The sequence below is a fragment of the Macroventuria anomochaeta genome (assembly GCF_010093625.1).
Source record: "Macroventuria anomochaeta strain CBS 525.71 unplaced genomic scaffold BU25scaffold_3, whole genome shotgun sequence".
Taxonomy (NCBI): Eukaryota; Fungi; Ascomycota; class Dothideomycetes; order Pleosporales; family Didymellaceae; genus Macroventuria; species Macroventuria anomochaeta.
This window is the reverse complement of record NW_022985364.1, coordinates 1380698-1392501: the sequence shown is the minus strand read 5'-3', so window position 1 is coordinate 1392501 and position 11804 is coordinate 1380698. Positions and strand designations below refer to the sequence as shown.

Genomic DNA, 11804 nt, shown 5'->3' with positions numbered 1-11804 from the left:
ACCCACCTGCGCACATCACATCCACACCTCACACTCACACCTCACACTCACACCTCACACCTCACACTCACACCTCACACTCACACCCACCCCTCCCCCCCCCCCCTCACACCCCCCCTCACACCCACCCCTCACGCTGACACCCATCCCTCACACCTACCCTCACCCACAATGGACCGCCGCCGCACCCCCGGCCTCTCCTCGCTCTCCTCAAACCGGCTGCAAACGCACCACTACACCTCCCACGGCGCAACGCTGCGCTCGCGCAACGCGCAATCCCTCGAAACCCAACTCTCCGTCTTCCAATCCCTCGTCCACAACTTTGCCCTCACACATTCAAAAGACATCCGCGCGAACCCCGCCTTCCGCGCAGAATTCGCCCGCATGTGCACGGCTCTGAACATCGACTTCCTCGCGTCCTCGTACCACCGCGAGGCCAAAACCTCGTCCAAGGGCGGGAAGGGCGGCGCTGGGGCCGGGGGAGAGAGCATATGGGCGTCGCTGCTGGGCGGGTCGGTGCACGATTTCTACTTCAACCTGGGCGTGACGATAGTAGACATCTGCCGCTCGACACGCTCTGAAAACGGCGGCCTGATATCCCTGAGCGACCTGAGAACGCACATCTCCCGCGGCCGCGCAATCGGCTCCGCCATGACCGTCAGCGATGCCGACATCGAGCAAGCCGTCAAAGCGCTCGAGCCACTAGGCTCCTGCTTCGGGATCGTCAAGATCGGGCATAGGAGTCTGATACGGAGTGTGCCCAAGGAACTGAATACGGACCAGAGCACGGTGCTCGAGGCGGTGCAGGTCATGGGGTACGTGACGGTGAGTATGCTGCAGTTGAATCTTGGGTGGGGGAGGCCGAGGGCGGTGGCGGTTGTGGAGGATCTGATGGCGGACAGTTTGGTGTGGGTGGATTGCCAGGCGGGCGAGAATGAGTATTGGAGCCCTGCGTTCATTACGGGTGGGGGGTTGAGGTGAACCTGCCTTTTCGATCGGCTTGGAGGGAAAGAGGATGATCAGTATGATACCCGGCAATTGCCACAGTACTACTACTGCTGCTACTACTACTACTTTGGACGCATCCAGTGTGCCATTGCGAGGGCACACCGAGGCCTATGCTACATATGATACAGTGTACAGTGTTTGTCTATCGCGCCCGGCCGGGTGCTCCGCTTGCTCACCAGAGGTACTCGGCCTCGACCCACCTCACTTCCTCGGCCTCCCTCCACGCGCCTGTCTTGTCCTTCGCGTCTGGGAGCACAACGCGATGCCACAGCCCCGCAAACCTCCTCGCCGCATCCTCGTCCTCGAACTCGACAATCCACCGATTGTACACGCGGTTCATAACCAGCTGGTTCATCTCCTTGGCGCTGTCGGCGTCGCCGGAGCCAGAAGAGGAGGAGCCAGAAGAGGAGGAGCCAGAAGAGGAGGAGCCAGAAGAGGAGGAGCCAGAAGAGGAGGAGCCAGAAGAGGAGGAGCCAGTGCCGAGGAACGATGCGATGGCCGGGTCTTCGTACTCGACTCCTTCCTCGGCATGCTTCTCGCGGACGTGGAGAGGCGAAGCGGCGCGCGGGTTCGAAGTCGAGACCGCCTGGAACTTTGCCCTGCTCACAGTCTTCAAATTGATCGCATCCCGCAACCTCCTCAGCGCGCTGGCATGATCGTTCCGAAAGGGCCAGATGATGCCCCGCGCATGCGCGTGCCTGCTGATGATCTGCCACAGATCCCACTGGCTCGGCTCGTAGCCGTCCATGTGCATCAGCACGCGGTGGATCTTCCTGCCCCTGCCGTCAACGCTGGGCACAACCGGCGCATAACCGCCGGCGTCGATGAGCGAGCGCAGCGCGCGGTTGTACGGCTGCATTACCGTCCTGAGGTCGAGCGCGTGGCCGTTGGGGTGCAGGACGAACGAGCTCGTCACAGCGTGTATGTCCTCGCCGTTCTCGAGGAAGCCGGCGGGCGGCGGGATGGCGGAGTGGATGCTGCTCGGAGCGTGCAGGGCGCACAGTTTGCTGAGTCTCGAAGCGTTCTTCTGGTATGCGAGCGCCGAGGCCGGGGTGTGGAAGAGCAGGTAGTAGAAGGGCAGGCGCTCGAGCGAGAGCGGGTCGCGACCAGGGATGATTTTGTAGAAGTCGCCGTCGCGCGACCATGTCTCGATGTGCAGACCGCGGGGGACGAGGCGGCGGAAGTCGGCTTCTGTGAGGGCGGTGCTGCAGTTGGAGAGCTGGAGCACCGTGGTTTGTTCGCCGCGCGCACGGAGCGCATCGATGGCCTTCTCGCGGTCGGATCTGGTGTGGGAGCGCGTCAGGCGGATGTGCGGGTTGGTGTCTGGAGCAGGGAGGTCGAGCTTTGGGGGCGAGGGCCGTTTGTCGGTGGGATCGGGCTGGACCTGGCTGCTGGCCTCCGGGAAGAGTTCGTCCAGCAGGGACTGCTCGCTGAGCTCGTCGGATGCCGTCGAGGGTACTTGTGGCGCAGGCCGGGGCGACTGCTGGTGGCTGGACGACCTCATCGAGCTCGACTGCGCTTGGATCTGCTGTGCCAGTGTGTTGTTCTGCGTCGTGCGAGTCTCCGCCGACTTCTCCACGGCTGCCTCTGTGGCCGCGGCAGCAGCGCCCTGATGTGTTGCCGTCCGCTCGACCTCTGGTGGCTGCTCAACCAGCTCCGCAGTGGCTGCACTCCCGGCCTCCAGCTTCGCCTGCAGCAACGCCAGCTGCTCCTCGAGCCTCTGCAGCTTCTGACGAAGCTCGTTCTCAGATTCGGCGCGTGCTTCCGATGACTGCCGCTTCTCCTCCAGTTGGACCTTCTTCTCCAGAGCAACCCGGATCGCGTCCGAGACACGCTCGTTTTCCTGGGCAGCCAGGTGCTTGTGAATCCTCGGCTGCAGCGTTGCGCTGGCTGCAGGCCCGCCGCCGACAGCTTCCTCCCTCGTCCGCTGTGCCTGGCTCTTGTATGCGCCAGTCCTAGTAGTGCTGGCTGATGGCTGCGCGGCTGGCTGGGCTGCCCGCAGGGCTGCCGGCAAGTCACGCCTCCCCTTCCCATGCCCGCTACGCACAGCCAGCTTCTTAGCCGTGGGTGCGGACGCTGCAGTCGCCCTGTGGCCAAACGACTGTCCAAACGAGAATCCATGCTCTAGCTTTCCTTCTCCCGGCGAGCGCGCGCTCGCCGCATGGTCACCGCCGGCGGTCGAGGGGCTGCTGCACGGCTTGTCGGAGGCGAAGCGGACCTGGTGGGCGCTCCATGGACGTCGACATGGCCGCAGATGTCGAGGAAGGCGCGGCGGTGGCATCAATCGTCGCTTCGTCACATTGCACGCTGGAGCCAGACGCGCATGTCGCGACTCTGGAAAAGCTTCCAGCTCCTGTCCGCATCGGGCGCTAGCGTGGCCCGCTTAGTCAATCATGCACATTTTCTACCACAACGAGCGACAGCTTGGATAGTCATAAACACAAATCAAATTCTTCTCGATGAGCCTGGCGTTCACGCTCCGGCCGCTGGAGCGCAACCCGCCCAGCACGCCCGGCAATGCGCTCGAGGGTGCGTTCCGAGTTCATCTTTCTGCGAAAGAGCTCAGGAACCACCGCCTCGCCAATGGCGACTTGATCAGGCTGAAGACTGCGGCTGGCTTCAAGGGCTACGGCATCGCTTGGACGGCAGCTGCAACAAATCCAGCGAACAAGCCAATCGCCAAGGTCACGGACCTGCTCAAAGAGCAGTGTGGCCTGTCACTGAACGATCCAGTGTGGATCGAGAAAGCCAGTGACTCATGGAAGCCTCTCACGAGCGTCCGGATCGCATATCCAGAGTCTATCGAACAGGATGCCAAGTTTCCCTCCACGGACGAGCTGTTGTACTGGGCCCGCTATGCGCTAGTCGATGTTGAACTCGTCCTGCCTGGATGCAGTCTGCAGGTACAGGCAAAGGGGCCCAAGGAGCAGCCGAAGACGTCAAAGTTACGCCTGACGGTTCAGAGTATCGATCCCCAACCGGACGAGAAGAATGCACTGTACTTTGATCCAGTCAGTACCCAAGTCATAGCCTCACACGAACCTCCTGCTCAGCAGCTTCCTCAACACCCCGCAGCACAGCCTGCGAAACCCGTTTCCGAGGTTCTCAAGCTGAACACCGAGGGAATCGGAGGCCTCTCAGAGCACACTGCAACCATCAATAAGAGTCTTTTCTTCTTCTCACATGCAGCATCTACTCTTCCTGACCAGCATCTCCTCGGACCAACCACCTTTCTCTTCCATGGCCCGGAGGGTACCGGTAAAAGTATGCTACTCGAACGTCTTGCCGACGCGCCCTGGAAGGATGTGCAACGACTGAGTCTGGAGACACACCCGAAGAACCAAGCCCTGGGCATCGAAGACACGTTTGAGGCCGCAAAGGAGAACCAGCCAAGCCTGATTCTGATGGACAACCTAGACAAGTTCCTCGAAAAGGCAGAGACGCTGGTCGGCAAGCTACGCTCTGAGCTGGCCAAGTTAGAAGGAAACAAAGTGGTTGTCGCAGCAGCCGCACGCAGCATCTACGACATCGACTCGAGTCTGCGCACAACATCAGGATTCAAAGCTGAGCTGGAGGTCTTCCCGCCCAACCTCGCGCAGCGCGAGGACATATTACGCCAGATCCTCGGCCCTTTGCGAGCGACCTCGAGCGTCAACTTCACGGCCGTAGCAGAGCGCGCACACGGCTTTGTGGGTCGCGATATCCACAAGCTCTGCGGTCTCGCACGGAACCACCGCATACAGGAAGTCTACGAAAGCCTAGACGACGCTGCGAAAGAGTCGTTCGGCTCAATCCTGGAAGCAGGAGATTTCGTCACACAATCCGATTTCTCCGCCGTAATCGACCAAGTCCAGCCCACCGTCCTCAAAGACAGCATCCTCGAGGTGCCGAAAGTAAAATGGGATCAAATCGCCGGTCTAGACCACGTCCGCGCCCTTCTCGAAGCCATCACCATCCGGCCGTTCAAGGTACTTTCCCCCCTCCCACAACCAGTCATTCATGATAGACACAGCCTAACGCACTCAGCACCCCGACCTCGACGCCAAATTCGGCGGCCCCCAATCCCGCAAAGGCGTGCTCATGTACGGTCCACCCGGCTGTGCAAAGACTCTCATCGCGCAAGCCGTGGCCACGGAATCGCACCAAAATTTCCTCGCCGTCAAAGGCTCGGAACTGATCAAAATGTACGTTGGCGAATCTGAGCGGGCGATCCGGGACGTCTTCCGGCGGGCGAGGGCGGCCAAACCGTGCATAATCTTCTTTGACGAGATTGATTCGATCGGCAAATCTCGCGAGAAGACGCAGGACTCGGGACTGAACGTTGTCACGACGCTGCTCAACGAAATGGACGGCATCGAAGCCCTCAAAGACGTGTTCATAATCGGCGCAACGAACCGGCCCGACATCCTCGACTCGGCTTTGATCCGTACTGGCCGCTTCGACGCACATATCCACATCGGACTTCCCACGCTCGCGGCGCGCAGACAGATTCTGGACATCCACACGCGCAAGCGCCCGCTCGCTTCGGACGTGAATCTCGATGTTGTGGCGGAGCGCACGGAGGGGAGTAGTGGTGCGGACATCAAGGGGCTGTGTGCGGTGGCGGTGGAAATGGCGATCAGTGATTATGAGAGGGCGGGTGGGGAGGCGGAGATCAGGATGGAGCATTGGGAGAGGGCGTTGCGGGAGCATCAGCCGCATACGCTCAGGGAGGAGGCGGAGAGGTATAAGTACTGGAGGCCGGGGATGAGTTTGAGTGAGAGTTGAGGTACCTTTTTGACAGGACTGGGGAGGGGGAGGGGGAGGGGGGTTTGAGTGCTTCGGGCGTGGATCGTTGAGTAAGCAGATGGAGGAGGATAAGTGGTGTAGCTATCAAGTTGGATCTCAGGATTGTGTTTCGACACGTCTTGGGGATTTGTGATGGCCTCCATGTGTTTCAGCACGCGTTTTCTTCCTGGTGCGATCGAAGTGGTGCCAGCATTTGCATTGCATGAAGCCGGCCCCAAACCGAAACACCAGGACGTAGCGTGGGCACCGACCTGTACCGCTTCCTGGCGCATGCAGCGATCGCGAGCGTGCTCGGTCAGTATACCGTCGTCTCCAGTTTGCAACTTACCAGCGTCTGTGGTCATCTTCTGCACCACCTGTTGGCTCCAGCGTTGATTCGGAGCCCCAGCTAGACTCGCTTGGTACGGCTTGTTGGCTACAGTCACACAAACGATTCCAGTGGTCGTGGGCGTTGAGGATCACCACAGATCTACCCTTGTAAACTGATCAAAGTTACGTCTCAGCTCTGATGCTCTCTCCCAGGGATTGATTTCATACGTACTACAGCCATGTCGTTTGTTACGTAGAGGTGTCGTAGTGGCGTACACAGTGTGTGCTGAGTGGCTATAAGCTAATACCCAGGATCGAAAAGCGTGGCATCTTTGCGGCACATCGCCTATACCATGCAATCTGGAAGATCAATGGAATTGTCATAGCAACAATCAGGTGTAGAGTAGAGATCTGAGGTTGATGCATCGTTCATTATTGTCATTAAACTAAATTAGAAGACTACAGTGGTATCTTGCAAAGTAAAAGAAACTCCATCATCCCTTAGCGTCATGCTGTGAAGGGATCGTCGTAAAGCAAATCGCTCGCTAGCTTATCATCATCACCATAGACTCTCGTTCACGTCGAAACCCAGTCGAGCAAGAGCAACGGACATCTTAGACCATCTGCTCACCACGAACCCCATGTTCATGGCTCAGCCTGCTACCACCAACAGGCTTCCTCTGCATGTGGTGGCCAGTAGCTGCACCCGCACCAGCGCCCATGGGACCCTCGGCCTGAGGCTGCATAGTGCCCCTAGGGCCATCCGCAGCATCAAATGGCGCACCAGCCCAGGCACTTCCATCGTGCGAGCCCCAGCCAGCCTTGCGCGTCCAGACAGCATCGTGGAAACCATCGAAAGTGCTGGGTCCAGCGCCGTAGACAAACGGAGCGTGGCGCAGCACGGGAACGTGGTTGAAGCGGAAGTCCCACACCGAGGCGTAGACCATGCGGTAACTGCTGAACGCCATGAGCGTACCAATGACGGCGCCGGCAAGGATGTCGTACCAGTTGTGGTACTCGTCGATGGTCAGGGCGCCGCCGATCAGGCAGGCACCAAGCAGGGGCGCGTAGATGGCGACGAGCTTCCACATGGCGGGGTGGTAGTTGGCGAAGACCTTGAGCTTGGCGTTGAGGTAGAGGTACAGAAAGACGAAGCCGGCGAAGGCAGCGGTGGTGTGGCCGGAGGGCATGGACTCGAGAGAGTCGTTGATTTCCTTCTTGTCGCCCGTGCAGATGCTGCGGTCGAACATGATGGAGCGGTAGCCGTTGGCGACGTTGGTTCCGGTCGGGCCAGCGGATTCGAAGGTGTCGGTGTCGAAGGCGAGGTTGGCTGGGATGACAGGCTTGCAAACGGCGAGGAAGTGAGGGCGGAAGCCTGGTCTAAGTCAATGCCTGCTTTCGAGGTAAATGTTGATGTGACGTACCTCCGATCAACCACTTGATGAAAACCTGGAAGACGGCCGCAACGATCAGGGCGTAGAGCAGACCAATGGTTGCGTTGTTGACATCCCAGAACGAGCGGACTCTGATCTGGCAGATGAGGAAGACAGCGAAGGGAATGAAGAAAGCCATAAGAGCAGCTGCCCAGATGGGAACGATCTCGTTGCGAAGAGGGTATGCAAACTCAGGGTAGACGATTTCTCCATCAGCGAAGGTGACTGGGCAATTGTTAGTCGTTGTCACAGAGTCTTTGATTGTAGGAAACTCACCAGGGAAGCTGCGGCTCGGTGCCGGATCAGCGAAGTAAACACCCAATCCAATAGCTCCTAGAACAGCCATGGTGACAATATCGAGAGCAGTAGCCTTGATCCATGCACCGAAGGTAGGGCGCGAGTTCCAAGCTCGTGCGCCGCCATCGTGCTTGTTGGCGAACATGCCGGCCTTCTTCTCGCGGTGGTGGGTGCCAGTAGCAGTAGTTGTGTCAGCAGGGGCAGCCGTATTCCTCTTGTTGAAGAGACCCATTGTGGGCAGGTGTTGAGGTTGTTGGTGAGTGTGTGAGGTTTTGTTGACGGTCGAGGTGAAGCAAGCAAGCAGCTAGCTACCGTACACCTTTGTTGACACCAGCAGGAGAGAAGCGTGGCTGGAGAAAACTAGCAATCGCATTCACCTCACCTATATACTTCCCCAAAAACGCATGCGCAATCTTCTTACCGTCGTCACACGGCCACGCACCCCAAACAACGACATCATTCCTCGCCCTTTGCTCACTTTCACGAAAAGACCATCCAATCACCCAACCCCTGGGACGCCACAAACCGGTCTTCATCCCTGTTCCCGGCAAAAACGGCCATTTAGAGCACGTCGCAGCGCGCTCAAAGAGGAAGGGATGGCACGAAAGCCACATCACAACGTCGTAAAGTTCTGTTTTGGGACAGGTCGAAAAAGTTGGCACAGATTGGCAAAAGCTTGGTTGCCGCGCGCCAGGAGCTTGTTTGAGTTTGTGGGCCTGTGTGTGGCTGGAGTCCTTTCTTTATGATGAAATGGACAGTCTGGAGCGTGGGTCAGTGCTGCTGGCACCCGTGTTTAAAGTTGCGAACGCGATGTGAAAGGGAAGTTTCGCGTGTCAAGTTTCGTGTGGGTGACGTCACAGCACATCAAGAATCTCGAAGGCCGGCTGGCTAAATGGGGGATTACCACGACTTGATCACGATGCACGATTGCCGCACTTGAGCTTTGGCAGGTCTTCCGCCTGAGGTCTCTAGTACCGTCATGTCTTCCTTGATGAAAGTGCCTTTTACGATGATTGCTTATTACTTCAACCTTGCATCAATACATAGGAACGACGATGACCGGGCCCAAGCAAACAGAACATTAATAGCAGATGATTTTGGAATACAAATGAGCGTCGCATCATAGGATGCACGACCGAAGAAGCGCAACTTCGATTGCAGCTCGAAATCACGAACCATCAAGCAGCAACTCCTACGTACCCCGCGACTAGACAGACCGTACCATCCCCAACATCACCTTCGCAAGCCACTCTGGCCAATGCAGACATTCGACACACCGCCACCGCTTAAGCTTGCCAGAAGACTCAGTCAACCTATAGACCAAGACGCGATTTGATCTGTGATCAACCACCCCATTGCGTCTCGACAAAAACAACAAGATAAATACGCAAAAGCTAGTCAGGCCCTTGCAAGATAGACTTGTCTTTGATGGTTGGCGTGATCATCATGGTCAGTGCATGTACCCGTACCTTGACAGCGCGAGCTGGCAATTACTACTTTTGGAATATTTAATATACACTCCATCTCCTGCGGACTGGGCAAGGAGGCTCAGCCTCATCACTATCCTACATTTGACTTATTCAGGCTGACAATGGTGGTCAGCACGCCATAAGCACCGATAACTTTGAGAGTGAGATCTCCAGACTTACACATGGTGGGCATATTCACAGGCCGCACACAAAATGCGCAAGACTCCAGCGAACGACACTAACCATTCTACGTTCCCTCCCTGGAGTTGGGATCCGTAATTTCTGTTCCAGCTGCATACCTCGACCCTCTCAATCAAGCGTTTGCAAACGAGACAACTGCACAACCGCCGCTTGAAAATCTCACTATCGAACAATTCCGCGCCACAGTCGAGCAGATACAGCAGCATGAGCCCCTACCAGGTGTGACTCGTACCTCGTTCACCGTTCCTTTCCAAAATGGCATCAAGACCTATGTTTTCAAGCCGGAGGGCCAAATGGTAAACTCCCAGTGGTGTTCCTTTTCCATGGGGGCGCGTGGACCGCTAGAAGGTATGTCGTGTTGCTGAAGTTGCTTGAACTCATTATTGGGCCGAATGCGACTGACATCAGAATAGTGTCAATACACACGACAGTCTCTGTCAAGATATCACACGGCAGACTGGCTTCGCGGTCGTGTTTCCAGAATACACGCTCGCTCCTGAAGCACGCTATCCAACACAGCAAGAACAATGTTATGCGGTGGTAAAATGGATCCGAGAACATGGCAACATGCAGGGATTATCGCAAGATTTGTTCGCCATTGCTGGCGACACTGCTGGAGGTTTATCATCGTTCAATTGCTCTGTTCGAGACCACATTTACTAACTTGCACCTAACAGGCCAGCTCACCATTGCCGTGAGCATTATTGCATCAACCCGCAAACCCACCATCCCAATCACCTACCAAGTCTTTACCAAACCCGTAACCGACACCGTAACTACCGACCGCGACACTCCAAGCTCATACCAATTCTTCAACGGCCCGTTTGTCACTATTCCCGATGCCGATGATCGGACATCTGAACTCGCAACTCCACGCAATATATTTCCCAGGAATGCGGCGAAGCAACCCCCAACATTGATTCTCTGCGCAGCAACCGATATCCTGAAGGATGACGACATTTTGTTTGGCGAGGTTCTGCAGAAGGCGGGCGTGGATGTGTGCATCTTGACGGGCCATGGGCAATTGCACGATAGTGTCCTTTTCGAGGCAACGAGGTACGGCGCGACGCCAAGAGCTATGGTGAGGTTGGTGGCAGCGCAGCTCAAGGATGCCTTGGCTAGTACTAAGGAGGAAAATGTAGAGACAAGGGAGAAGAGAGTACGCAGCGAAGCAGTTGAGCAGAATGGAAAACGGCTGAACAAGAAGAGGAAGACAAGAAGATTAAGGTAGCGGGATGTTACTGAGCTAGTACGATATATACAATTTTCCGTACTCAGTGATGTTGACATTGAACAAAACTTTCGTGATCGTGCCGACCGAACATGCCACATGCAGAGTTGAAACGTTGGTCTTTGGGATGCTGATCATGCTTTCGACGAGGGCGATAAAGGATTCGAGGACAAGTCCAATGGACGTTTTGTGACGGAGCAACCTGGCAGAAGGTACCTGCTCATGCAGAAGATGTAGGTGAAGCTCAGGGTATTTGACCGCAGCTGATCCATTTCGAGTTACTGGACCACCCGTCTTCACGCATTTGCAAGCTGCCATTGCGACTTGTCTGCGATGTGATTGTGGAGGCGATAATGCTCAGTGGATGTAGTGGTGGGAAGGTGCGGAGAAATTCCGCCTAGCGCCTTTCGACTGCAGCATTCGCATGCGCACCCATCCACCTTCCTTCACCAACATCGAAACACCCCCACCTCAACCGAATAACCGACAGCGACTGTTGAAAGCTGCTTGTGGTAATCAGCATGTGCTTGCCTGCGATGCCATCATCCTGAAGGGTCTCTGGTTACATATGCTGCTCAAACTCTCCCCACAATGTCCGGCTGATTCTCCGCGGTGCTGTGCAGCTTCGAAACCCTGAAAGTCAGCATCGGGAGCCTTTTATCCCGCAGCTTAACATTAATAAATATTCCATTTAATTTCGAGACACTTGCGCAATCAATTGATGATGCAGTCTCATACGCTGGCTCGCTGTTATTTCGCAGACGGCAATGCACGCGAGGTGCAAGGTCGAGATGAACGCCCACTGCAGCGCCTTTCGGTAGGGCAACATACCACGAAGATCTCAGCTACCCCATGTAGATGCTTAAGGCAGCTCCAGATCTTGACGACGAGAAGAGTTTGCGGGGTCACGTCTATTTTTCATCAAATACCTGGAGCGAAAACCCAGCCATATACCTCACCACTGCTAGTCCCACCGTGCCCAGACCGAGACTTTCGCATACACCGCATGCGGAACTTTCGTAACTTCTTAGAGCTGAGCGATGTTGGGACCTTCCCTGCTGTGCATGC

At 56.6% G+C, this 11804-nt stretch overlaps 5 protein-coding genes across 5 annotated transcripts; 3 read left to right on the top strand and 2 right to left on the bottom strand.

Annotated features, from left to right (window-relative positions):
• Nucleotides 1-171: 171 nt before the first annotated feature.
• BU25DRAFT_330751 (EAP30-domain-containing protein) lies at nt 172-981 on the top strand (the record flags this gene model as incomplete). The annotated part of the gene is made up of 1 exon (XM_033702372.1): nt 172-981. The coding sequence occupies one exon, from the start codon at nt 172-174 to the stop codon at nt 979-981; it is 810 nt and encodes a 269-aa protein (XP_033566568.1).
• Nucleotides 982-1180: 199 nt separating this feature from the next.
• BU25DRAFT_331457 (uncharacterized protein) lies at nt 1181-2512 on the bottom strand (the record flags this gene model as incomplete). Its single annotated transcript, XM_033702401.1, has 1 exon — nt 1181-2512. One exon carries the CDS (start codon nt 2510-2512, stop codon nt 1181-1183), a length of 1332 nt encoding a protein of 443 aa, XP_033566567.1.
• A 948-nt stretch (nt 2513-3460) lies between these two features.
• On the top strand, nt 3461-5775 carry BU25DRAFT_384308 (AAA-domain-containing protein; the record flags this gene model as incomplete). Its single annotated transcript, XM_033704321.1, has 2 exons — nt 3461-4976; nt 5035-5775. The coding sequence occupies exons 1-2, from the start codon at nt 3468-3470 to the stop codon at nt 5773-5775; spliced, it is 2250 nt and encodes a 749-aa protein (XP_033566566.1). The 5' UTR covers nt 3461-3467.
• Nucleotides 5776-6649: 874 nt separating this feature from the next.
• BU25DRAFT_359307 (acid phosphatase/Vanadium-dependent haloperoxidase) lies at nt 6650-8162 on the bottom strand. Its single transcript, XM_033703637.1, has 3 exons — nt 7815-8162; nt 7530-7763; nt 6650-7480 (listed from the first exon to the last, which is right to left on the bottom strand). Exons 1-3 carry the CDS (start codon nt 8065-8067, stop codon nt 6720-6722), a joined length of 1248 nt encoding a protein of 415 aa, XP_033566565.1. The 5' UTR covers nt 8068-8162; the 3' UTR covers nt 6650-6719.
• Nucleotides 8163-9281: 1119 nt separating this feature from the next.
• Nucleotides 9282-11373, top strand: BU25DRAFT_418067 (alpha/beta-hydrolase; the record flags this gene model as incomplete). Its single annotated transcript, XM_033707852.1, has 7 exons — nt 9282-9284; nt 9420-9489; nt 9596-9724; nt 9787-9853; nt 9919-10124; nt 10183-10664; nt 11107-11373. The coding sequence occupies 7 exons, from the start codon at nt 9282-9284 to the stop codon at nt 11371-11373; spliced, it is 1224 nt and encodes a 407-aa protein (XP_033566564.1).
• Nucleotides 11374-11804: the final 431 nt, after the last annotated feature.

Coding starts and splice junctions, on each gene's coding strand:
- BU25DRAFT_359307 (XM_033703637.1), bottom strand. CDS start 8,067: ATGGGTCTCTTCAACAAGAGGAATACGGCTGCCCCTGCTGACACAACT. Junction 7,764..7,814: donor ACCGAGCCGCAGCTTCCCTG/GTGAGTTTCCTA, acceptor ACAATTGCCCAG/TCACCTTCGCTGATGGAGAA. Junction 7,481..7,529: donor CATCAAGTGGTTGATCGGAG/GTACGTCACATC, acceptor GACTTAGACCAG/GCTTCCGCCCTCACTTCCTC.